Source organism: Heterocephalus glaber, unplaced genomic scaffold (genome assembly GCF_053883595.1).
Source record: "Heterocephalus glaber isolate CG9 unplaced genomic scaffold, H.glaber_assembly_v1.0 deba00000006, whole genome shotgun sequence".
Classification (NCBI taxonomy): domain Eukaryota; kingdom Metazoa; phylum Chordata; class Mammalia; order Rodentia; family Bathyergidae; genus Heterocephalus; species Heterocephalus glaber.
In genome coordinates, this window is record NW_028258136.1 from 1,512,638 (window position 1) to 1,539,070 (window position 26,433).

Consider the following 26,433-nt stretch of genomic DNA (forward strand, 5'->3'; position numbering starts at 1 on the left):
AAGGCCTTCACGCTGAGCTACACTCCCAGGTGTTTTCAATGTTTTTTAAAATTTTGAGACAGCATCTCCCTAAATTGCCCGGGCTGGGCTCAAACTTACTATCCTCCTGCCTCAGCCTTCCAGTGTTGGGATTCCAGGCATAGGGCATTATGCCCAATTTATAATAAATTTTCGGACTTTGTTTTCTCTTGATTTTATTTACAGATTAGCCTTTCCCTACAGACTGGAATCAAAGACTACCCTAAAGGTTAAAAGGGCATAGCACAGTGGTAGAGTGATTGCCTAGCAGAGGAAAAGCCCATGGATTTATCCCCTACACTACAAAAGAAAAGACAGGAGAGCCGGGGGTCGTGGCACACACCTATAATCCCAGCACTTGGGAAGCTGAGGCAGGAGAATCACCATGAGTTCCAGGCCAGCCTGGGCTACATAGTGAGTTCAAGGCCAGCCTGAACTACATAGTGAGATTTTGTCTCAAAAAAACAACAAAAACCCACAACCAAACACACACAAACCCCAACAACAACAACAAAAAAGAAAAGACAAGAAAAGACACCTCATCTTAAAAATATGTTTAGAACAAAAAGGTATGCTTAGATTTTTAACATCCCCCAATTCGACCCCTCCGTACTGGGGACTGAAACTAGGAATCACTGAGCTATACCTCCAACACTATATATTATTTTGAGACTGGGTCTTGCTAAATTTCCTTGAAAGTTTAAGCTTGCTTGCTTTCTTTCTATTTCTTCCTTTCTTTCTTTCTTTTCATTTTTTGGTGTTTTGAGACAGGGTCTCATTGTGTAGTCCAGTTGGCCTTGAACTCGGGGCAATCCTCCAGCCTCAGCCTCCCCAGTGCTGGGAGTGGTGTGCACCACCACGCCCAGCTCAGCTTTGCATTAATAGTACATTTTGACTTCTGAAAAAGGTGATTTAATTTATCACCTAAAAACAAATATTTCCTTTACAAACATGTTCAAGAACCTTTTAATTTTTTTTTTCCAGTACCAACCAGAGATCGAACTCAGGACCTTGCGCTTCCTAGGCAGGTGCATTGGCACTGAACTACATCTCTGGGCCTAAGAATCATTCATTCATTCATCCATTCATTCATTTCTTTCTTTTTTTTTTTCGTACCGGGGATCGAACTTGGGTCCTTGTGCTTGCACAGGAGGCAGCGAAACCACTGAGCTAAATCCCCAGCTCTTATTTCATTTTTTGAAGCAGGGTCTCCCTTTGTAGTTCAGGCTGGTCCTGAACTCACTATGTAGCTCAGGCTGCCCTGGAACTCACAGCAATCCTCCTGTCTCAGCCTTAAGAGTGCTGGGATTACAGGCATGCACCACCATACCCGGCTCCCTAAGAACCTTTTAAAAAGAGAACTCTAACGTTTTAATATTCTTTACAGTACTTTTTTCCCTTTTTTTTTCTTTTTTTTGAGACAGGGTCTTGCTGTGTAGTTCAGGCTGGACTTGCACTCACTATGTAGGCCAGGCTGGCCTCAAACTCATGGCTATCCCCCTGCCTCAGCCTCCAGAGTGTTGGGATTCCAGGTGTGTGTCACCACAACGGGCACTTTTTCTTACTTTTAATAGGGATCTAATTTTAATTTTTTTGTTTTTAAAGAAAAACTTGTTTTGAGGACTGAATACTTATCATTAAAACAGAATAAAGGAGTTCTATTTACTCTTAACAGTAAGGCTGGTACTGTGACTTTAAAAAAACAACAACACATGACTTTAAAGCACTGATTGGAATCACATGCTTTCTTTCAGTAGGTTTGGTAGACTTTCTTGGTGGGAGTGTAAATGGGGAGTGCAGTAGCACTGGCATCACATTTGGACAGTGGCTGGATGTAGGAAAATTTACTGGGGAATAGGAATAGCTCCTGAGACAGGAGGGGTCCTGAGTGGGTTGTCCTGGATGCTCCCTTCTTCCGCGCAGCGTGTGCTCACCGGCGCGTGTATATCGGCGCGAGTATATCGGTGTGCAAGTGAGTTGGAAAGACGAAGTTGGATGCTGAAACTCTGCCCCCTTCCCTGCCCTCGCCAACGTGTTTTTGGGAGGGAGAAGAAAGGCAAGGCCGAGTAGGGGATGTAGGTATCTTGCGAAGGGGTGAAGGATCAAGGCAGCGGTCGCTGTCCCCGGCTCCCGCGAGGAAAGTCGCTCGCTGGCTGCTCCAGTCGGGCAGTGGCTTCTCTGCCCAAAACCCCAACGCCCTAGGCATCCTTCACAAAGCCAGAGCTGAAAAAGGGAGATGCCTCCGGAAATACGCCCGGGCCTCCTCGTCGATCGCAGTTTCGGGATCATAGTAAAACAGCGAATCACGGGCAAATCTTTTCTGTAAAGATGGAACGGTCTGGCCCAGGAAGCGTTTGCGTTTTCATCGAGAATAGGTAGGACGACTCTCTCTTAACCTTTTATTAGACATCGTCCTATCTCTACTTTAAGGAAAAAAGATACAGCTTCATAGTCCCACATTTTTCGATCACGTCTGCCTGCTCCACAGCGTAGTTTCCGCTTCTGGTCACATGGCTCGGGTAACGGGCCACACCTTCCCACGGAGGCCCGTTCCCAGTCCGTGGACCGACACGTCACTCCTCGGCCCTCAACCAAACTTCCCCGAGCATGTTCTTTCCGAGCGCTTCACTTTCACGCGCCGGCCTATGACAGCTAGGTGGGATCTTATAGTTCCGCCCCTAGAGTGCTAAATGATAGCTCTACAGACCAGTTAAGAAGGGAAAACGAGGCTTAGTCCCGGCCTCCGGACCTGACTGACAGTACCTAGTCCTATCGCTTTCCCGAAGAATCATATTGGCCGGAAGCCAGCCAATGGGGAGCGGTCCTGGGGCGGAGCTGGCCTTTGTCAGGGTTGGGTGCGCCACTGAGCGGATGGCAGTGGGAGCGGAGCGGATTCCTGAGGAACGCTGCCCAGGTGAGAAGGTCGTAGGTTGTAGTTGAGAATTAACTGCAAGTAGTATCTAGGATGGTGACGGACCCAAGCGAAGTGCAGGAACCAGGACTGTAGAAGATGGCGGAGAGCAGAGCTTAGGGCCTTTAGAGGAGGGAGCGTGAGGTGTGGTGTGGGCACCTCGTGGAATGGAAGGAGGTGCGGTCTGGGAAAGCAGGATAAGGAAGGGTCATGGGGATGGGGCGTGCACTTAGATCAGGAAAGCTTGAGAAAGACTGGATCCAGGAACTAGAGTGTCAAGGGCTTGGCACAGAGGATGCTGAGGTGGTAGGGGTCCTGCGGTGGGTGGGGTCAGAGGTGGTCACTTCCACGGGGGTGGGAGGGAGAGGCAGGTGGGACCTTTGGCAGGACAGAGTCAAAGGGAGGAGGGGAGGGCAAGAGGCAGGAAAATGGGGCTGGGGAGGTTGCAGTCTTGGAATCAAGAGCTAGGATGGCACAGGCTGTCTAATCTTGCCGGACACAGTTGAGGAGGTGAGAGATTCTGTTTTAAGAAAGGTGTGTTTGCCCTTACTTGCTTTGGTGGTGTGCAGAAATGACCAGAGAGCACACGTTGAAAACTCTTATTGTCTGGACTTAAATTACCAGCTTCTTTACTCAGTTTTCAGGTTTTGGCACTCTCATTCCCTCTGTTTACTCTTCCAGGTGTGTGGATCGTATCAACTCAGTGGTGTTCAGTTTGTTTCTATTTCAGCCATTCCTGAAAGCAGGCACAAACTTGAGAGAGGACTGGATTGTTGGCTTCTTGGAGTTAGGTTTTTGATTGCATGATAAGGTTTTCCTTTGGGATTGTAATTAAACACACACATCTAATGCTCCTCCCCTGGGACAGTTAATTATAGAAAAGATGTTTGCCTTTTCCATGTTGGTACTAGGAATGTATGATTCTTCCTGCCTTCTACTGAGAGTGGTGTAATTTTTTTCTTCTTTTCCTCCAGTAATAGTGGGGAAAAGATCAGGAGCAATGCAAATTCCTTTCTTCCCTGCATAGTTTTGAACAGTGTTGCATACCCTTTGTTGTTATAGTCTTTATCCCTTAGGCCTCGATTAGTTTATATTGTCTTGTACTGAAATAGATAAACTGCTATGGTAAATTAGTACTATATAGTTCTTGACCATCCAATGGTTACGATTCTGAACTGTTTTATTACACATTTTTGTTTTTTGTTTGTTTTGTTTTTTGAGACAGGGTCACACTTTTTAGTGGATGCTGGCCTTGAACTCACTGTGTAGCCCAGGCTGGCCCCAAACTCAGGGCAATCCTCCTGCCTGAGCCTCCTTGGTGCTGGGATTACAAGTGTGCACCAGCATGCCCAGCTCATTCTAAACCGTTGACAGATTGCTTTCTTCAGCATTTTAATGTAGTACACCCACCCCCTCCATCTTTTTCTCCCTCAATAGGAAAAATTTCTTTTCTTTTCCCTTCAGATTATTATCTGGTACCATAAACTCTGTGTCATGGAATCAGTCACATAGATCAGTTTCAGTTACAGAAATTCCTTGAAACAGATGATTTGAAGTGGAAATAGAGTTGAGCAGTAATGCAGTAATTACAATGTGACAAATGGAATTGAAAGTACAGTGGTGGGTTTATGTGTACTCTCTTGAGTGCATGACTGCATCTGCATTAGTTATCAAGTCTTGCTAAGTCACTAAATTACGTGGGCTGGGCTTGAACTTTTGATCATCCTGCCTCAGCCTCCCAGAGTGCTAGGATTACAGGTGCACACCACCATGCCTAATCAATTATACTTCTGCAACCCCATTGAGATTTGAAACAATATGGAGCTGATAGTTAGCCGAGGCTTAATTTTAGGGGTGGAAATTGTGCTGGTTTAGTCATGACTTCTATTTACCTTTTTCTGGTTTCACTTCTGTGCCTAATTTTTGTCTGCTTTTACTTTCTCGTGTATTCTTACCTTTCTGGAGTGCTGTGTTTCTCTATAGCATTATTTCCATCTTGTATTTCTGCACCTTTTCCCTCAACCCATTTTTTCCTCTTACGTTTCTGCATTACTCCTGTTGTGCTTGTGTACTTGTTGGTTGTGAAGGAGTGAGTAACAGAATCATGGGTGTATATGTTGATCCTTCTTTTTAGTCTTGACACATAGATCTGACTTATGTCTGCTTCCTTGCCAGTATGGCAAGCCTTCAGGCAAGGCTTGGGAATGGGTATTAGCCCTGACTCATTCTGGTGCTTTTGCTAGCTAGTATGTCCTTCATGGTTCTCTCCTACCCTAAAATAGGAATGTTAATCTATTAAATAAATTGAAGGTGTTCAATATTGTAAGATCTTGACTTTTCCATTTTAGCTGTTTGTGTGTCATCTGTTGCCACCTGTTAAATGTCAAGATGACTAAGCTTGGATTTTTGCGGTTGTCCTATGAGAAGCAGGACACACTTCTGAAGCTTCTCATTCTGTCAATGGCTGCTGTGTTATGTGAGTGTGCACGTGGGCCTTTATTTCTTTGGGGATGGAAAGAAGAAAGTCTTGAGAAAAATTGAAAATAACTTTCTTAAAATGCCTTGTACTTTTAGCAGATTTTTGTGGGGTTTTTTTGTTTTGTTGTTTTTGTTGTTTTTGTTTTTTGAGACAGGGTCTTGCTTTCTCATTCAGGCAGGCCTTGAACTCACTTTATAGCCCGTGCTGGCCTCAAACTCATGGTGAGCCTCCTGCCTCAGCTTCCCCACTGGCAGGATTATAGGTGTGCTAGCACACCTGGTTTAACAGATTATTATTTGTTCTTTTTACTATTCCTCATCATGATAATTTTATGAAGACATAATAAAAGAAACATAAGGAATGTGAAAGGGGTAGTAGATATCTGGGAAGCATGTTGTGATAATTCTGTTTTCTTAGAGGGCTGAAAGATACTGGAGACCATTGGATACTGACTTTTTTTTTGTACTGGGGATGGAATTTAGGACCCTCTGCCTGCAAGGCAGGCCGCGGAACCACTGAGCCAAACTCCTGTCCCACACCTGGCTTATTGAAAGTCTTTTGAGAACTCAATTCTGATTTTAGATTTTCTGACTCTTCATGAGTCATAAGTTGAGTTTTGCTTGGCATATCTCATCGTTTGCTCCAAGGTTAAGGTTAGTGCTACCATGTGCATCTATCTGTCTAGACTTTGTAAAAGATGACCATATCAGTATTGATAGGTGAATATAATGTTTTAGGCTTTATATAATAAGTAGTTAAATGTGTCTTAACCAAAGTGGAAAATGTAGATGCCATTGCTTGACTAATTTTGTTTCCTCTATGAGAGGAGAGATGGATAAAGACTTTATTCAGGGATTATTTTGTATTTCCTGTTAGCCTTGTGCTGCATAATTTTATTTTGTCTGTAAGGACACTATTTATCTACTATTGCTTTGTCATCACACATTACCATAAAAATATTCATTCTCTGATTTTTGTAGCTTTCTCCACTCGTCTCTTTGCTGTCCTGAGATTTGAAAGTGTTATCCACGAGTTTGATCCGTGAGTACCTTTGCTTTGTCTGGTGTTATTTGGGAGGGATTCAGATTTATGGGTTTCAGGTTAAATTCCGGTCAGCTCTTGGTGATGAGGGTGTGTTTTCAGAGCAGTTAAGGCAAGAGTTCTTCAAGTTTTCCACAGGACATAATCATCTCTTTGAAACATTTCCATTGCAACTGTTCAGGTGAGTCTTACAATCAAGAAATGTGAACAGCGTTACTGGTATGTCTAAAATCTGCCTAGGCCAAAATAAGTGTGCCTTCTCAGTTTGGTCAAGTGTTAATGATGCAGATTAAGGGCCTGGTGTATATTCAAGGCTCAGAGAGAATTACAAATCATGAATTTGTGATCCATGGCTGTTTTTGTTGTTTTCTGTTTAGCCATTTATAGAATAGAAATTGGGTTTATTCTAAAGCCTTAAAAAATACAATATTAAAGCTATGAGTTTGATTAGGGATTGTGTTTATTAGATTAAAAATAGATTTTGTTTATTAGATATGGGTGAAAACCCTCAATTTTCCTTTTTTTTGTATGTGTGTGTGTTTTTTTTAAACTGGGGAATAAACCCAGGGCCTCGGTTCTAAGCTACATCCCCAGCCCCCTGTGTAAATTTATTTTGAGGCAAGGTCTTGCTAAGTTGCCCAGATTAGGCTCAAATTTGTGATTCTGCTGTCTTAGCCTCCCTGAATGCTGGGATTACAGGCATGCATCCTCATGCCTGGCTCTTGGTAGCTTTAATAACTAACATTTATCAAGCATTCGTTGTAGTTCAAGAAGTATTTTACAGATGATTGTTACGACCTTACAACAACCCTATGAGATATAGCAAATATGAGGAGACCTAGGCTGGGAGAGGTTGTCCAAGGTTGTACATTTAGTAAACAGAGGAGTCAAGATTGGAATGTAGTTTTATCTCATTCCTGACACTGCAGTCACTATATTTCCTAAAATTAGGGGTTATGAAAAATCAGAATCATAGGTTCTTAGAATATCATTTATACTTTAAAAACCACATATTCACCTGGGAGCATTGAGTCAAAAGTTTAATGCCAAAAAAAAAAAAAAATGTTTAATGCCTATACCTGTTTGCAGATTTATCATTTTGTTTTGTGTAAATAGCTAAAAGAATTTGGCAGCATTGCAGATTTTCTTTCTGGGGCCTCCAAAAATCAATGTATATTTTTCTCTTGATTGAGGAAACTCATATCCTTTATTTTTCTTGATAAGATTATTAGAACTTGGACTGGGGATTTAGCTCAGTGGTTCTGCTGCCTGCCTTGCAAGCGCAAGGTCCCAAGTTCAATCCCCTGTACCAAAAAAAAAATAAAAAGATTATTAGAACTTCTTTCTCACACCCTCTAGATGAGCAAATATTAAGGTGAGTAGATCAGGGAAAACAAAGATATCTATTCTGTAGTCACAGAACTGGAAGGAATCATAAAGATTATGTGATTTGGCCCTTTTGCTGAGGAGGAGACAGGTCCATTCTAAACTAACCTACATGTCCTCTCACTCTGCCTCCTACTAGGGGGTAAAGGACACCATTCTGACACATGTCAACTGCCTGCTCCCCTCATAACTTCTGTCTCTGACAGTAACCAAAACAACATCTATCAGTGATGAAGCCATCTGTTGCTTCTACTTAGTTTAGGTGCCAAAACTTGACTGACCTAAGAGAAAATAGCTTAGGAAGGTGGGCAGGGAGGATATTTGTGTTTTGTGTTTTTTGTTTCTTGTTTCTTAGTGACAGGATCTTGCTCTGTAATTCAGGTTGGCCTTGAACTCACTATGTACCTCACGCTGGCCTTGAACTCATGGCAATCCACCTGCCTCAGCCTCCTGAGTGCTGGGATATAGATGTGTACCACCATCTCCAGCTTCGGCAGGGAGAATATTTAGTCATGATTATCTGCAGTATTTAAACTCTTCCTAATTTGAGACACATTCAAGCATTCATTTGTGGTTCTGGGAATTGAACTTGGGACTTTGGGCTTGCCAGGCAGTTGTGGCACCACTGAGCTACATCTCCTGGCATTTACTTATTTATTTATTTATGTCTTTTTTTTTTTCTTATTTCCTTTTAAATGGGAAATTAGTAAGGGCTTACCTAACTTAGACCTAAAGAACTGTCTTTCCATGTGTAATGCAAAGCATTTCACATCAGATATTTTTTATGTAATCTGTATTTATATACTACAATGTAGGTGGCATTCAGATGTATTTGAAATGACCAGAGTAGATCTTATTACAAGTTTAAACCCATCAAATAGCTTGTGTTATGGTGTGGATTGACATTTTCACCTTGCATACGGTTTTATACCAACATCTTTAAAGATGTTCATCCCTTGAAGTTACCCATGTGTTGGTGTGTGGTTCAGAACTCTTTTTGTGTGTGTTCCTTGTCACTTGAAATGGGCAAAATTTATCGGTGCCCACCTCTCGTGGTCTTGTCTTATGAGCACGTAAATTCCCTTGATAGGTCTTGTCACCTGCCACATACCGGCCTGGTGAATTATGCTTGAATGTTTGTGGTGACATTGGGCTCCAAGTTCACTCCCTTAAGAGAAAAGCAACACTTTAGTTGAGACATGGATGGCATACAAAGGAAGAGTCATATGGTACTGTAGTGATTTTTGGTACCAAACTGACCTATTCAAGTAATAAGTTCCTCAGTGCTATAGCCTGAAGAGGAAAATTCATTTCAAATTAGTAAAGTATTTGGGAAGAAAAGGAGACATGGACCTTTTATTTTTCCTGCTATAGGTACTTTAATTATCGGACTACCCGGTTCCTTGCTGAGGAGGGATTTTATAAATTCCATAACTGGTTTGATGACCGGGCCTGGTACCCTTTGGGACGGATCATTGGAGGAACAATTTACCCAGGTGAGAGGAACAGGATTAAAAAAAAAGGTGTAGTATTTGTACATAAGAGAAAAATTTCTTTTATTTCTAATAGCTTCATTGCATGACACTTGTAATTTCATACTGATTATAGATTTCCAAAAGCAGATCTTATTTAAGACAGTAGAATACGTGTGAGAGAATGAAGATGGGTAGTTTTTCATACATTCTAGATTTCCGATTGAATCCTTCAGAGGGAAATTTAGAGGCCTGCCACAGTTGCTGTGCTGGTGTTCTTGTGATTTGTTAAGATCTCTGTGGTCACTTTATTGATAATTAAATTGGTCCTTTCTCTTTCCCTTAAGTTCTTCATGTTACCAGGACAACCTAATGGAATTTCTTCTTCCTGTGTTGCAGGCTTAATGATCACCTCTGCTGCAATCTACCATGTTCTTCATTTTTTCCACATCACCATTGACATTCGGAATGTCTGTGTGTTCCTGGCCCCACTCTTCTCCTCCTTCACCACCATCGTCACGTACCACCTTACCAAAGAGCTCAAGGTGAAGGATTTGGGGTGACAAGAGGCTTGGGAATGAATGTTGTTGAACCTCCCTAGTAGATGCTGGAGGGTGGGAGACTGAAGACCTGACAGAGGTAGGGAGAAAGAGAGGCTAGGGACTGTGTCTGTTGGGGTGAATTAATTGGATTTAGTCCAACCCTTCCCTTGAATATGTGGTTTCTCTTTTTTTGGTACCAGGGATCAAACTCAGGACCTAAACCCCTGGTCTGAATATGTGGTTTCTTATCATTAGCAAGTGTTTGTACTTAGGAGAGGACATTTGAAAGTCAAATGTAAAGTGCTACATGAAGGGAAAAAAATCATGTGAAATGGAAATGTGAGGTTTAAATTTTTTTGTCTTTTTTGTTTTGTTTTTGCTGGGGATCAGACCCAGGGTCCTACACATACTAGGCAAATGCTGTACCACTGAGCTGTACCCTGAGATTTAGATTGGAAGCCCTAAAAATGTAAGGGAAAGGGAAAAACAACAGCAAAACCCCAAAAAACATCTATGTGAAGTTTTTAAAGGTGTTTATTCTTTCAGAAATAAGCACTTAGCAATTGTTTGTTTAAGCGTTCATTTGAAAATTCTTACACCATTTGGCTTCTGTAATTGACTATAATGCTGACTCTCCTTTTTTCCAGGTTTCAGCTTTGCTGACCCTGGTTCCTTGGAATCTGTTCTTAGTCAGTGGCTTGGTATTAAGGAGATGCCTGAGAAGTGATAAAGTAGTAGGAGGGCTTGGGAAGCCTGAATTTACTTTGGAAAACTTACCGTCCTTCTTGTTGCCCTTGTCCCAGATTTGACTCTAATCAAGCAACAGACAAGTCTTTTTTCTTTTGAAGTGTGGGTTATATTTTGTTTCTCTTTTTTCCTGAGATCAAAGCTTGCTTGATGATACTCCAACTTTATTATTTCAGCTCCTGACATCTTCAGGCCAGGTGGATTGGCTTTTTAAATAATAATTCTCTCCCTTTGATTGTCATTGCATGGCTTTTAGATGTGTGACTAGCATTCTTATGATGTGTAATCATTGTTAGATGAAAAGGACTGATAAGTCTGGTGATACATATAGCCCAACTGCCTATTCTGGGGCAAGCTTTGATGGTTGACAGCACACAGGATTTGTCTGTTTTCAGCATATGAATACTCAGTTTTAGGCTTGGTGTCATCATGGGAAAATGGTTGTGAAGTTTTTAGCTTTTTTTTTTTTTTTTTTTTTAGCTTTTAGCTTTTTTGTGCTGTGAACATTTCTACCGTTTTTAGCATCTCATATTTACCTTAGAAATTATTGGATTCTCTCTGGGTCCATTATAAACAGAATGGACTAGTGGAGCCTCCATTCTTTAATAGGTATATTGGTGTTATCTGCTTATTGTCCATCTTTTCTTACTAGGACGCAGGGGCTGGGCTTCTTGCTGCTGCCATGATTGCTGTAGTTCCTGGATATATCTCCCGATCTGTGGCTGGCTCTTATGATAATGAAGGTAAGACTTTTAAAATGCTGGAGGGGATTGTTTAGGGGGTCTGTTTTCTTCATTCTCTAATAGAACTTCACAAAGTAAAGCACAGTTTGGATTCAGATCCTCTGCTTAGCAATAATAAAAATGGAACCTGATGAGATTAGAAATGGCAGGAAGAGTTCTAGTACAAATTCACATTCTCCTGTTATCTCCTCTAGGAAGGTAGCTGGAAAGTTTGTTTTACAAGCCTTTGGTTCATCTCTGGACTCAGAGTTAAATAAAACAGAGTTTTAAAATTTTCCTAAATAAAGGGTATAGGTGTCCTTACAATTGTGATGACTTAAAAACTTATTTTATTTTTTGTTTGTTTTTTGAGACAGGATCTCCTATTCAACTCAGGCTGGTCTTGAACTCTCTTATCTATGTAGCCTGGGCTAGACTCAAATGAGTAATCTTTCTGCCTCTGCCTCCTGATAGCTGGGATTATAAATGTGTGCCACCATGTTTGGCTCTTTATTGACTTATTTTCAATTTAACATGTATTTATTGAATGTTATTGGGAAAACATAGGGTTTTCCTAAACATAGGGCCTCCTCCATAGGATTAAATATTAGAAAGATTGAGAATGGATAAGATTATTTTGGCTCACAATTAAGAAATTGAAAGGATAGATAATAAATAAGATCATGTTGGCCCATAATCTCTATGTTAAGATAAAAATGAACCTGTAAAGATAACTCCAATGATAGGCAGATAGTGCTGTATGCCATGATAGAAATATGACAGAGTACTTTGGGAATGTAGTACAAGGAGATATTAATTTTGATTTGGGAATCAAGGCTTTTTGGAAGTAGTTGAAGTTGAACTGGGCCCTGAAGTTGGACTCCATTGAGCAACTATTAAGGAGAGCAGCAATCAGCCTAACAGCCAACTTGTGTTCATGTGCAGAGGTAGGATGGTGTGTGATAATATGAGATGACTTTAGAACCAGGAGGAAATTTAATTCCTGGAAAGAATAATAACGACTGATGTTTATTATATCCTTACTATATGTTCTGTTGTAAGTGTTTTATGTGAATTATGTTTGTCTTCACAACAGTTATATCAAATAGATACTGTTACAGGAAACTGAGGCTCCCTTTTACAGGAAACTGAGGCAAAGGGCAGTAAAATAATTTGCCTAAAACTATAGTATTAGGTCTGAGCTATGACTTCAGATAGTCTTTATTTCAGAGCAATTTTTTCATCATTATGCTAACATGACCTCTTCTTGAATTTTTGGTGTGTTTTTTCCTTCAGGGATTGCCATCTTTTGCATGCTACTCACCTACTACATGTGGATCAAGGCAGTAAAGACTGGTTCCATCTACTGGGCAGCCAAGTGTGCTCTCGCTTATTTCTACATGGTAACTTTTTCCACTTTTTATTTTCTGTGCTGAGAATGAAACCTATCATGCACTCTTGGCAAGTGTGTTATTACTGAGCTATGCCACCAGCCCCTTTACGTGTTCTTAATTTCTAAAGTTCTTCAAATACTCTATATCCTATGAATACATGTTGGTTGACCAACCTTCTTTTCTAGTACGTTGCTTTTAAATTTTTCCTTTTCAAAGGAAAGAAGGGAAAGGAAAAAGTATGAGAAAAGGAAAAAATGGAAACAAAGTCTTTGTAAATAGGGAAGGGTGGAGGGATTGAAGGGAGGGCAGGGAATGAGGAAAAAATAAGAACCAAGACACATCATGTACAGGTACAAGGACCCAATGATAAATGTAATCGTATTGTACACCTAAATGTACCAATAAAAGAATTTAAGAAAAAAAAAATATATATATTTTTTTTTTCTGTTCAGTTTTAGATACACACTTAGACTTTCTTTCCTGAACTGATTCTAGTTGCTCACATATCCCTAAATTCTCTGTGGGAATGGCACAGTGGATTGTGTAGATTAACCCTGAGGTTTGTGTATGTCTTGTTATATGGTCATGATGTCAGCAGCCATAAGGAAGAGGGGATTAGCTTTCAGTAATGGGTTTGAATATGATTTTTTTCTACTTAAAAAAAAAGCAGTTCTTTACTCTCTTTAAGCAACTTAGCATAAATAAAGTTTATAGTTAATATAAAGAGCTTGTTTGGAGGTTCTAGCAGGGGAGCGCAGCTACTTGTTTACCCTTGACTGAGGAAATGGTCCTCTCTACTGGGGGTGGTCGTCCTCTTTGACTGAGCGCGCAGCTTTGGGAGGTACGCACATGGAGTGGTGAGGGAGGAAGGGGACACCCGGCTAGCCAGCCATATCAGCCGAATCAACCCTGGTGGATCAATGGGGTGACAGATGTCACAGCCAGATCGCCCTCACATCCAGTTTATAGTTAATATAAAGAAATGTTCTTTAAGGGCCAGGGATTTAGCTCAGTGGTTCTGCCGCCCGCCTTGCAAGCACAAGGTCCCGAGTTTGATCCCTGGTACCAAAATAGAAATGTTCTTTAGAAAGGTTTCAGGTGGCCAGGTGTGGTGGCTCATGCCTGTAATCCCAGCACTCTGGAAGGCTGTGGTAGTAGGGTCGCAAGTTTGAGTCCAGCCTCAGCAACTTAGCCAAGACTCTACATCAGAATTTTAAAAGGGCTGGAGGTGTAACTCAGTGTGAAGGTGCTGAGTTCAATCCTCAGTACTGGTGGTGGGATGAGTCACAGGTGATACAGGCAGTGTTGGTGAATCTTTTAGAGCTTTCAAAGATAACAAACAGCTGGCTGTGGCACATGTGCCTTAGGTTCGTCACCAGTGTCCTGAGGTATAGTGGTGGTGCTCAGAGGAAGAACTGTTCTTTCCATCCTGCTGTAGGTCTCTTCCTGGGGAGGTTATGTGTTCCTGATCAACTTGATCCCTCTCCATGTCTTGGTGCTGATGCTCACAGGCCGTTTCTCCCACCGGATCTACGTGGCCTACTGCACTGTTTACTGCCTGGGCACCATTCTTTCCATGCAGATCTCCTTTGTGGGTTTCCAGGTAAGCCCTGACTGAGTAGGGATTTCAGCTTCTTCCACTTTTCTGTGTGGGTCCAACTAGACTGATTTGTCTCAGATTCAGTTAAGAGGAGGAAATATTTACAGCTTTGATCTTGGACTGCTTATGTTAATTGAAGCAACAAAATTACTGGTCATTAAGTCTAGGAGTATGTTAATATTTGGTTCATGAATTTTGAATTTAATGGCTCTTACTTTGGCTTAGGTTTGTGGGAGAGGGAGGGATGTTTTGGTTGAGCTGAGTTAATGTTACTGATAAAAGTTATAATTTTAAAAAGCCCATAATTTCTGGTCTCTTTTAACGCTAATAACCTCATTTAATAGCAGTGAATCCTAATCTTAGTAGGGCCTATGTGTTAATCCTTCAGGAAGCAGAGCATAAATCTTTTAACTACTTTACTACATAGGGCTAACAGACAACTCTTAAAGAATAATGTGATGTGTTTGATTTCTCATTTAAGATTCTCATAAAAGCGGAATCTTTATTCAGAGGTCAGCAGATATTTCTTTCTTTACTGATTAACCTACTATTTGTAATTTGCTAATCACTGTGAAACACAAAGAGATTTGAAGTATATCCTGGTTCTTACAGAATTTACAGTCTTGAGGGGAAAGATATACCTGCAGCTGTCTGTAACTTACAGTATATTTGCTGTAGGATTTTCTTTTTGTCCTTTTTTTTTGGTACTGGAGATTGAACTCAGGACCTTGCGCTTGCCAGGCAGGCAGCAGCACCACAGAGCTAAATCCCCGGCCCTTTTTTTGTCCTTTTTGAGACAAGGTCTCACTTTGTAGTCCAGGCTGGCCTTAAACTTGGTATGTAGCTCAGGCAGGTATAATGGTCTGGAAAATAGTTTTCACAGGAGCACCATCAGCAGCATCTGGAAACTTGTTTGAAACACAAATTCTGTAGCCTATTACAGACCTCCTGTTTAGTTACCTTCTTGTTGCTGAGACAAAATATCCAATCCCCTCCCCCCAATCTACACCCACAAGTTAAAGGAGGAAAGGTTTATTTTAGCTCACAGTTTGTAGAGGTTTCAGTCCATAGTCAGCTGGCCCTAATGCAGGGTACCGGGGCAGGAGCTCATGGTGTGGCAGGCAGGAAGCAGTGAGTGCTTAAGGCAGGAGGGATATATATATATATATGTATCCTATATATATATATGTCCAGACCACATCCACAGTGACCCACCTCCTCCCATCAGGCTTCACCTCCCGGTATCACACCCAGCTGTAGACCTGTCAGACTAATCTAGTATCACACGCCCTTGATCCAGTCACCTCCCAAAAGCCCCACCTGTGAGCATATCAGGCTTTGGGGGGGCCATCTACATATAAATCATAACACCTCCTGACTCAGAGACCTTGAGTGGGGCTCAGTCACCTGTTTGAACACCCTCACTGGTTATTGGAGAATCACTGGTCTAAAGCAAAGAGTGATAAGTGCTAGAAGAGATCTAGAGTGCTGTGGAACATAGAAGGGAGTGATTGGTTTGGCACATTAGGAGTGTTTGCATTGTATCATGAATAGTGAGAATTTCACTGGATGGAAATTTTGGGGAAATTGCAGTCTGGACTAAGGAAATATCTGGAGCAAAAGGCAGAGACATGATTTTGATGGTGTATGATATCCTTTGGGGGACTCTTAAATAGTCTTTGAAAATATGGCAGGTGTGTTAAACCCTTCCCCAGGTTGGCCCTCAATCCCTTGGGAACCTTAGAACTCATTTGACACTTTGGGCTGAAATAGATCAGAATAATGAAGATGGGGGCTGGATTTGACTCATTTATTTTTTCTGCAAACATTGTTACCTACATTACCTAATGTTTTTTCCTATAGCCTGTCCTTTCATCAGAACACATGGCAGCCTTTGGAGTCTTTGGTCTCTGCCAGATTCATGCATTTGTGGATTACCTGCGCAGCAAGTTGAATCCACAGCAGTTTGAAGTTCTTTTCCGGAGTGTCATCTCCCTGGTAGGGTTTGTCCTACTCACTGTTGGAGCGCTTCTCATGCTTACAGGTAGGGAAGGGTCACAGCTTGTAGTATAAAATGCAAATGGGTAGAGACACAGAATAAACTCCAGAAAGACAGGATATTTTCTGACCACAGAAGATTCTTTTCCTTCTGTTTTTCTTTTTGTTTTAAACACAAAATCACTTTTTCACATTGTCCCTTGTCAGCTCAGTGTTTGGATTCAGCATATCAGAGAATGTCTCATTAGAGCTATTTCTTGTTTTTTTTTTGTTTTTTTTTTGGTACCGGGGGTCGAACTCAGGACCTTGCGCTTGCGAGGCAGGCGCCGGAACCACTGAGCTAAATCCCCGGCCATTAGAGCTATTTCTGATCACATCTGGTAAAAGGACTGTATCTTACCTTGCTAATCTTTTTACGTTTTTTTTCTTTTCTTTCCTATTAATTGGGTGGTAGAAATCCTCCTATTCCTTGTTATACTTTATATTATGACACTCGTCTAATCCTGTGGGAACTAAATGATGGCTCTTTGGTTTGGTGGGCATGCCATATTTTCCTTCTCCATTTTTCCAACTTTTACTTTTCAGGGGCTATTTTGATTTTGCCTACGTCTCTGTGTTGGCTAATTCAGAGCAAGACTGGAGAATATAATTCACATAGTCTCTGGAGTTGGCCTTGGTTTGACCACCTTAGGCCTGAAACCTTTCCAGGAATTTTTTTCTTCCTCTATTCTCTCTGAATTTATGTACAACCCAGTTTTATTCTGCTGGCTATATTGACAAAAGTTCTCAAGTTTGAAAGAAAACAAGTGAAACTCTGAGTACTATGTTGAAGCCAAAACTTAGTCCTTCTCTGTCTTTGAATCTTATTAAAATAGGATGTTGTAATTAGTTAGGTTAAGATGTTTGTTTTAAGAGCATAAATGACATTTTTTGTCTTTTTGCTGCCAGGAAAAATATCTCCGTGGACAGGACGTTTCTATTCATTGTTGGATCCTTCTTATGCTAAGAACAACATTCCCATCATTGCTTCTGTGTCTGAGCATCAGCCCACCACCTGGTCCTCCTACTATTTTGATCTGCAGCTCCTTGTCTTCATGTTTCCAGGTCTGTCTGCCTTGTATTCTGAAGTGGGCTTTGTAAGAATTCCCCCTTTCATTCCAAATACGTCAACTGCCCTCATCCTTGTTTGGTTTGCCTGTTTGTGCTGTATAGGACAGAGGATGGCTAAGCACATGTAGAAGTCAGAAGTTATAGATGTTGGCAAGTTCAGAACCTCAGAATTTTCTCTTCCTTTGTGTTGTAATTTAAGATCTAACTTCTAATTTTTTTCTTTTTTTTTTTTTTTAGTATTCTTAATGTACTTCAACCCTTTCACCTCATTTTTCCACTTGACAGTATTGAACTTCCATAATGGGAATTGCTGAGTGTAAAGCCTCTTCATTATCTTCTAGCCAGTTCACACGATTTAGAATTTACCAGTGTTAGTAGTCTTTTTGTTTTATAAAATAACTTATTTTTTTATTGTGAAAGTAATTTTTATGTTATAAAAAATAAAAATTAAGAATTGCAGGAGTACTTACCACTTTTCGTCACTATTAACATTTTAATAAATATTCATCTGCTTATTTATTGAGTAAAAATGAGATCATACACTTTTCCTCCCTGGTCATAAAGAATCGTATTAGGGCTGGGACTGTAACTTCATGGTACAGCACTTCTTGATAAAGCACTTGCCTTGGATTTGCAAGGTCCTGGGTTCAGTGCCCAGTACTGTGAAAAGAAAAAGAATCATGATAATCTCTTATTTAATATCATTTTATAGAAATATTTAAGGTATGTCATTTTTTTAGAGTACAGAGTTGTGTAAAGATGTATAAGAAGGCAAATAGTTCATATCTTCAGTGTAATACTATTTTAAATGATGTCCATTTTTTTTTGGTACCGGGGATCGAACTTGGGACCTTGCACTTGTGAGTCAGGCGCTGGAAACATTGAGCTAAATCCCTGGCCCTAAAGAAAATGATTCCATTTTTAAAATATGCTTCACTTAGCTTCTTTGCTTGAGATTTATTTTTTGTGATACCGGGGATCGAACTCAGGACCTTGCTCTGGCGAGGCAGGCAGGGCATCACTGAGCTAAATCCCTGGCCCTTTTTTTGATATTTTAAAGAATGTTTTAGTAAACATCTTTTTATGTTTCTATGATTTTTTTTTTTAAGGACAAAGTCCTGGAAGTGGAATTGCTGGGTTGCGTGGCATCATCCAGTCATACAGTGAAAATACTTTCCCTTGTAGGTTTCTATCTACAGGGCTCAGTTGCTTACTTCTCCTTCCTTCTTTTATAGTTGGACTCTATTACTGCTTTAGTAACCTGTCTGATGCCCGGATTTTTATCATCATGTATGGTGTGACCAGCATGTACTTCTCAGCTGTAATGGTGAGGAATGCTCTCAGTCCTAGCAAAACTTTCCACACCTAACTCAGAGGTGCTTTTTGTTTGTTTCTGCCTGGTAGGATTTAGAAAATACTAATGATTGGGCAAACGTATCTCTACAGGCACTTGGACGACTGAGTTGTAAAGGTTCTTGCTGTTGTTGATCCTCCCAGGAATATACAAGACACTAATACATTCTAGTAGTGGGAGTCAGCTTTCTTGTGTTCATAATACTTTGTTAGTGAGGCACTCTTGCACTTTTTTTTTTCTTTGAAGGTTAAAAATTTTATTTTATTTTATTTATTTATTTTTGGTACCGGGGATCGAACTTGGGTCAAAAATTTTATTTTTGAGAAAATTTTTACTGCACGTTTCCAAAGAGAGTCACAAAAGAAAGCAAAAATGTTGTCCTTCCCCCATCCTAAAAATAAAAAAGGCAAAACTTTTTTTTTAAATCATGACACTTAGAAGTTTAGCACCAGTATCCAAATTGAACAAAAAAGGAAAAAAAGCATTTACTACATAATAATTTCAGATTTCTTTGGTTGGGGTACTCCCCATGTAGTATTAATATTTCTTCTTTCAATTACCAAAACAGTAAAAATCAGGAAAAAAATGTAAACCTAGTGGTAGCTGAAACTGGGGAGGATGCTCTCCTATATCCTGTGCCGGCATTCCTGGGCTTACAGTTGGCTAGAAATATTTTCTGACATCTTCTTCTTGCAGTTTTTAGTTTCTCAAAGAATAATGGTAAACATTCCATTGTCCAAATCTTATTTAGTCTTCCACTTTATTGCTTAGATGTTTCTTTGGTGTTGGTAAGGTTAGCTTTATTTTTGAATGGTTATTCTTTAGATCACCAAAAATGTGGAATGCTTCACGAATTTGCGTGTTATCCTTGCGCAGGGGCCATGCTAATCTTCTCTGTATCATTCCAGTTTTAGTATATGTGCTGCTGAAGTGAGCACCACTTTTGCACTTTGTTAGAGAATTTGACCTGTGTATCTTTAAATGAGGGATTGTTTTTTTTTAAGGCCTGGGAAAATTATCCATTGATAGATTGAAAGACAAGAGGGATTTTATATGTTGTAGTAAGATGGTGTTTTTCATATTGTTTTGATCTCAAACTACAGTTAAGAATATATTTTATATCATTATTCAGGACACATATATACACATATATAACTGCAACAAAGTTTGAAATATATATGAAATTTTTTGTTTGTTTGTTTGTTTGTTTGAGACAGGATCTCACTATGTAGTTTAGGCTGGCCTTGAACCCACTATTCAGACCAGACTGGTCTCAAACTCATGGTGATCCTCTTGTTTCAGTCTTCTAAATGCTGAGATTACAGGCATGCGCCACCACACCGAGCATTTATATATGTATTGCTACTGTAGCTATACTACATATTTTTTATTTCACTTTTATTGAAAAAAATTAGATGATGAAAACCCCTAAGTTGATGTGATAGTCTATTAATAAATTGAATTCTGTAATTTGTAAAGCACTGGTTAGGCTGATCATGATTCCTATGTTTTTTAGGTGCGTCTCATGCTAGTGTTGGCACCTGTTATGTGCATTCTTTCTGGCATTGGAGTCTCCCAGGTGCTCTCCACATACATGAAGAATCTGGACATAAGTCGCCCAGACAAGAAGAGCAAGAAGCAGCAGGACTCTACTTACCCTATCAAGAATGAAGTGAGAATTAAGCAATAATAGTAACAGCCTTGGGAAACTGTACGTGTGTGTGTGTGTGTGTGTGTGTGTGTGTGTGTGTATGTGTGTATGTGTGTGTTTCTATGTATTTGGGTTGGGAAGTACAATAGAGCACTATCAAGGTGGTCAGAATTAACTCACATAGCCCCTGACTTCCTAATTTTTTTCCCAACTTTTTTCTTTTTGGTACTGAGGATCAAACTCGGGACCTTGTACTTGCGAGGCAGGCGACGGCACTACTGAACTAAATCTCCGGCCCTCCCCTAATTTGTTTTGATTCATGGCATTTATATTATTAACTGTGTGTAAGAAGGCATCTGGTGTTGTGTAAATCCAGTTTGGTTTATTACACAATTCTTCTTCCTTTTTTAGGTGGCAAGTGGAATGATACTGGTCATGGCTTTCTTTCTCATCACCTACACCTTTCATTCAACTTGGGTGACCAGTGAGGCCTACTCTTCTCCCTCCATTGTGTTATCTGCCCGGGGTGGGGATGGCAGTAGGATCATTTTTGATGACTTTCGAGAAGCATATTACTGGCTTCGTCACAATACTCCAGAGGTGAAAATTTGGGTAGAGTGGGATTCTGGGGTAGGGGAGAAGGGGAAGACATTTGACTTTTTTTTTTTTTGAGACGGGTCTCACCCTGTAATTCAGGCTGGCCTTGAACTTACTATGTAGCCCAGGCTGGCCTCAAACTCATGGTGATCCTCCTGCCTCAGCCTCCTGAGTGCTAGGATTACAGGCATGTGCCACCATGCCTGGCAACATTTGACATTATAATGACTCATAGCATTTGAGTGGGTGGAATGATTGGAGATACTAGAATATTAGAAACTTGGTTTTAAATGCACTTTAGTGGCTAACCACCATTCAATTCAGGGATTTCTTCTGTAGTGATTCTTAATTATCTACACTTTGCTTGGATACTTGTGTTGATACGATGGTGATATCAGTGTGGTGTCAGTTTTACACTTGATCTTAGTCAAAAGGCTGAGAAGTGATAGGTATCAATTCTAAAAGAAGAAAAAGTTATAAATAATATATATTCATTGTAGGTAAACCAGAAAATAGAAGCAAGCAAAAGATCTAAATCATAAAGTTATCTATCACCTAATGATAACACTTTTTAAAAAATTAAATATTTTTGCAAGCTTTAATATTAAGGTAGCAAAAGAAACATGCTTTGCAGAGTGAGTGCAGGCCAATTAAAAGTAGGAAAATTAGTGCACTCTGCACCAAAGTGAAAAAGAGCACAGTGGCCAAATTTTTGTTTTTTAGAAGAGACAAGAATTTATGGGCCAGGGATTTAGCTCAGTGGCACTGCACCTGACTTGAAAGTGCAGGGTCCTGAGTTTGATCCCCGGTACCAAAAAATCCCCTCAAAAAATGAATTTATATAGATCAGGGTATAGTAGAAGAGCTACTTTTAATATTTTACCTTTTTTTTTTTTTTAACATTTTAGTTTATACCTTTTGAGGATCTAAAGTGATTTCTTTTGCAGTAGCCATTAGTAATAGCCTTTTTAAGTTTTTTATTTTTTGGCTAAAAAGTGAACCTAGGGTCTTGCACATGCAAAGCAGGCACTTACCACTGAGTGAGAAACTAAGAGTCCTTTTTGCATCACATCTGGTGATTTCCATTTCATTTTTTTTTGGTACCGGGGATTGAACTCGGAACCTTGCGCATGCAAGGCAGGCAGTAGAACCACTGAGCTAAATCCCTGGCCCTCCATTTCATCTTTATAGCTGATTTTTGTGATGCTGCTAAAAGGTCATTCATTTAATAAATTTACTTAATGGTATTAGGCTATTTATTTGCCTGTATTACATAGGCCCCTAAAACTTCTACTTTCTCATGGGAAGTGATCTGGGATGAAGGTTTTGGGAATATTGGATTGTATATAATTTGTGGTGAGATTTTCTGATTGTATGTAAATAAATGGAGAAGCAGGTACCAAGGAGCAGGTGCCAAGATTTATTTTCTGGCTAAGACTGCATTAGTTTGTGAAGAAATTGATTAGGGACCGGGGATTTAGCTCAGTGGTTTCGCTGCCTGCTGCACAAGCGCAAGGACCCGAGTTCGATCCCCGGTACCAAAGAAAAAAAGAAATTGATTAGTTAGCCAGGCCTTACTATCAGCCCAAAAGATGCTTCTCCATTCCTTCTCTGTTGTTTCCATTTTTCCATTCTTTCAGGACGCAAAAGTTATGTCATGGTGGGATTATGGCTATCAGATTACAGCTATGGCAAATCGGACAATTCTAGTGGACAATAACACATGGAATAATACCCATATTTCTCGAGTAGGGCAGGTAAGGTAAAGGGATCCTTTGGGTGTTTGATATGTAAAAAGACTAGTGGGAAATACACCTCCATGAGGAGGTCATATGACTTGAGTCTTTGCTCTGAGAATTGTGCATTTACTTTTTTAGGCAATGGCATCCACGGAAGAAAAAGCCTATGAGATCATGAGGGAGCTTGATGTCAGCTATGTGCTAGTCATCTTTGGAGGCCTCACTGGGTATTCCTCTGATGGTAATGTACTAGATTTTCTTTCTAGCTGCAGGACATAGATTCTAAGAAAACAAATGAATCTCCTGTTTTTTTGTCCTTTTACTTTTGCAATAAATAGGAAATAAATATAAATAATTCTCATGGAGATAAGACATACTATGATTACCTAGAGATATAGGAGTATTTCCACAACTAAAGCCAAAGCACAAAAGGCTCTTGAAAATGAACTTCAGAATTAGCACTGCCTGGGCATAGTGGCACACATCTGCAATCCTAGTGCTCTTGGAGGCTGTGGCAGGAGGATCACAAGTTCAAAAGCCCAGCCTGGGGAACCTTGTGACTTAACAAGACTCTCTCACAAAATAAAAAAGTAAAAAAGGGGGTTGGTTGGGGGATGTAGCTGAGTGTGAAGGTCCTGGGTTCAGTCTGTAGTATGAAAAAAAAATTTAGCATTGTTTAGTGGATTTAAACTGTATAATTGTCTTCCAGCTTAAAATGTATTTTAGATATGTATATATGAAATGTATGTACTCACACATATATAATGTATACGTGTATCTATACAATCAGCATTCTGTATCCATATATTCTGCAGCCATGAATTCAAACAACTATGGATTGGGAATATTTGGAAAGAAAAGTTTTTATCTATACTGAATTTTGTCATTGTTCCCTAAACAATAAAATGTAACAGGGCCAGGGATTTAGCTTAGTGGTTTTGTCGCCTGCTGTGCTAGCGCAAGGACCCGAGTTCAATCCCTGGTACCAAAAAAAAAAAGATAACTTGAAGTGTATGGGAAGTTGTGGGTCAAATGCATATACATAAGGGATTTTTTTTACATAAGGGATTTGAGCATGTACAAATTTTGTTTTATTTATTTATTTATTCATTCATTTACTTTTTTGGTTTTTTGAGGCAGGGTCTTGCTTTGTAGTTTAGACTGGCCTAGAATTCACTATGCAGCCCAGACTGGCCTCGAACTCATGGCGATCCAAGTGCTGGAATTACAGCCATGTGCCACCATGCCTGGCAAGCATGTTCCAATTTTGGTATCCATGTGGGCTCCTAGAGTCATCCCCCACAGATATGGAAGGATGACTGAATGTGTATTACTATGTTTCTTGTGCTTATTGCCATATGTTACCATGTTCTCTATGATACTTGGCAAAACAGATATTTTCAGGAGAAATATCCACATATAGTTTACTGATTTAAAGATTTTTACAAAATTAAAGTAATAACATTTATATTTTTATTTATTTACTTTTTTGAGTACCGGGGATCAAACATAGGACCTTGCGCTTACGAGGCAGGCAGCGGCACCACTGAGCTAAATCCCTGGCCCCTATATTTTTAAAATATTAAATAATGCCAAGGATTTAGTTCAGTGTTTCTACCGCTTGCCTCACAAACATAAGGACCCGAGTTCAATCCCCGGTACCAAAAAAAAAATTAAATAGTTTATAATACAAACTGATAGTGTCCTGCCTTTCAACCATAGCCTCTGTTATTAACATGAGTGCCCAGATTCAGTAATTCTTTTTCAAAATTTTTGTTTTTCTTAGTACTTGCTTGTAGTCATAATAGTCACACTCATTGTGGAGAGTTGATACATGTACATAACACATCTTAATTCTTTGTGTGTGTGTGTGTGTGTGTGTGTGTGTGTGTGTGTGTGTGTCCTGGTCCTTCTCCCTCCATCTCATAATTGTTTCAGATGTGTCTTCTATTACTTATATTCTTTTCACAGCCCTAGGGATCAAACTCAGGACTTCACGCACTAGGGTGGACTACTGAGCTATAACCCAGCCCTCATATTTTTTGTTTTTTGGTACTGGGGATCGAACTCGGGTCCTTGTGCTTTTGGGGCAGGCAGCAGAACCACTGAACTAAATCCCTGGCCCTAGCCCTCATATTTTTAAATAATACGTATATTGTTACTCAGTGGTTGATCAGTTTAGATATACTGTATCAACGTACAGTAGACAAAAGAATTTTTTTATTTATCTCATCTCTCCCTTTTCTTCATTTTCTCAGTACGTATTTTTAGTTTTTAGTTAAATCCATATAAAACTTTTTCAGAATCATTACTTATATAAATACTGTTTTCTTTAGAGTCAACCAGTACTCACTGTATGGTTACATTCTTATCTTGAATAAGTTGTTTTTCTCCAGTCAATAATAATTTCCTTATATTTCTACCTTAATATTCTTTGAATAGGCTGGGTATAGTTGTGAACACATGTAGTCCCAGCTACTTGGTAGGCTGAGGTGGGAGCATTGCTTGAGTCCAGGAGTTTTCGACCAGCCTGGGCAACATAGTGAGACCCTGGGTCAAAAAAATTTTTTCTTTGAACTGGGGTTTGAACCCAGGACTTTGCCCATCTTAAGCATGCACTTTTCCACTGAGCTACACTTCCAGCCCTACACTACTCCTTAGATGTTCTGTATTTTGATTATCTTTGACTTATGATATAGACTTGACAGTTCCTTCTAGATACTCTATTTAATAAGTGCAAATATACAGAAGTAATAGTATTTCACATGTCTCTTGTTTGTTCATGGTAAGAATGATGATAGCAGGGATGTATCGATAGATTTTAACTTTCACAAAAACTGTACCAAAAAGGTCAATAAAACTGATATATGTCTTAAAAAATGAAAACAGAGATACTCAACTACACCAGCACTACTTGGTTGTAATTTCTTATAAGTTTTCTTTTTATTATAATAATATAGCTAAGTATAGAAATACATTTGTGTTGGTATGTACATATATATCTATGTACATGTACATATGTATATACACATTGATACATGTATATATGTATGCATATGTGTGGTAGAAAGGATAGGCCCCTGAAGTCTTAGCAGTAGCTACTGGTAAGTAACCATTGTTCTTAAGTAGTTTATTGCTTGCTGAGGTGAATAGAAGAGTATGTTTAGTGTTGGAATAAAAAGTCATTATTTGGAATGTAGTATAGTTTGTTTTTTTTTAATGAAATTCAGGAAGGCTGGGGATTTAGCTCAGTGGTTCCACCGCCTGTCTCGCAAGTGCAAGGTCCCGAGTTCGATCCCCAGTACCGAAAAAAAAGAAAATACTCCAATGAAATTCAGGAAATTAGCAATTAGCTGGTGAGGCGCCTGAGAAAGGAACTTAGCAGGAAAAGAAATATTGCTAAGGTCAAGGGGTCTTGATTATACAAGTTTTTAAAGTAAACTTTGGATTGAATATAACATTTAGAAAGATGCAGATATTGTTAAATGAATAGCTTGATGGAAAATGCACCCACATAACCTACTACCCAGATCCAAACTCATTAGTTATGTTCTAGAATTCCTCTTCACAGTCCCTTGCAGTATCTACCCTCATATCCCAAGGATGATTACTATCCTGACTTGTAATGCCATTTTAAAATAGATTTATTGACATATCAACATATTGTACACT

At 39.7% G+C, this 26,433-nt stretch overlaps 1 protein-coding gene and 1 non-coding gene across 3 annotated transcripts in view; one reads left to right on the forward strand and one right to left on the reverse strand.

Annotated features, from left to right (window-relative positions):
• The first annotated feature begins 2,797 nt into the window (after positions 1-2,797).
• Positions 2,798-26,433, forward strand: part of Stt3a (STT3 oligosaccharyltransferase complex catalytic subunit A) — a 31,809-nt gene continuing 8,173 nt past the window's right edge. For both annotated transcript variants that reach the window (XM_021251893.2, XM_004874498.4), the window contains exons 1-15: positions 2,798-2,932; positions 5,278-5,405; positions 6,389-6,449; positions 9,210-9,331; positions 9,707-9,852; positions 11,249-11,339; positions 12,615-12,721; positions 14,151-14,315; positions 16,176-16,356; positions 17,259-17,414; positions 18,656-18,747; positions 20,291-20,446; positions 20,837-21,025; positions 22,663-22,779; positions 22,900-23,002. In XM_021251893.2, coding sequence (XP_021107552.1) covers positions 5,318-5,405; positions 6,389-6,449; positions 9,210-9,331; positions 9,707-9,852; positions 11,249-11,339; positions 12,615-12,721; positions 14,151-14,315; positions 16,176-16,356; positions 17,259-17,414; positions 18,656-18,747; positions 20,291-20,446; positions 20,837-21,025; positions 22,663-22,779; positions 22,900-23,002 — 1,774 coding nt within the window. In that variant the 5' untranslated portion in view covers positions 2,798-2,932; positions 5,278-5,317. The remainder of the gene's footprint in view (positions 2,933-5,277; positions 5,406-6,388; positions 6,450-9,209; positions 9,332-9,706; positions 9,853-11,248; positions 11,340-12,614; positions 12,722-14,150; positions 14,316-16,175; positions 16,357-17,258; positions 17,415-18,655; positions 18,748-20,290; positions 20,447-20,836; positions 21,026-22,662; positions 22,780-22,899; positions 23,003-26,433) is intronic.
• Positions 19,606-19,712, reverse strand: LOC147830712 (U6 spliceosomal RNA). Its single transcript, XR_015448983.1, has one exon. It is a non-coding gene; the product is annotated as a U6 spliceosomal RNA (small nuclear RNA).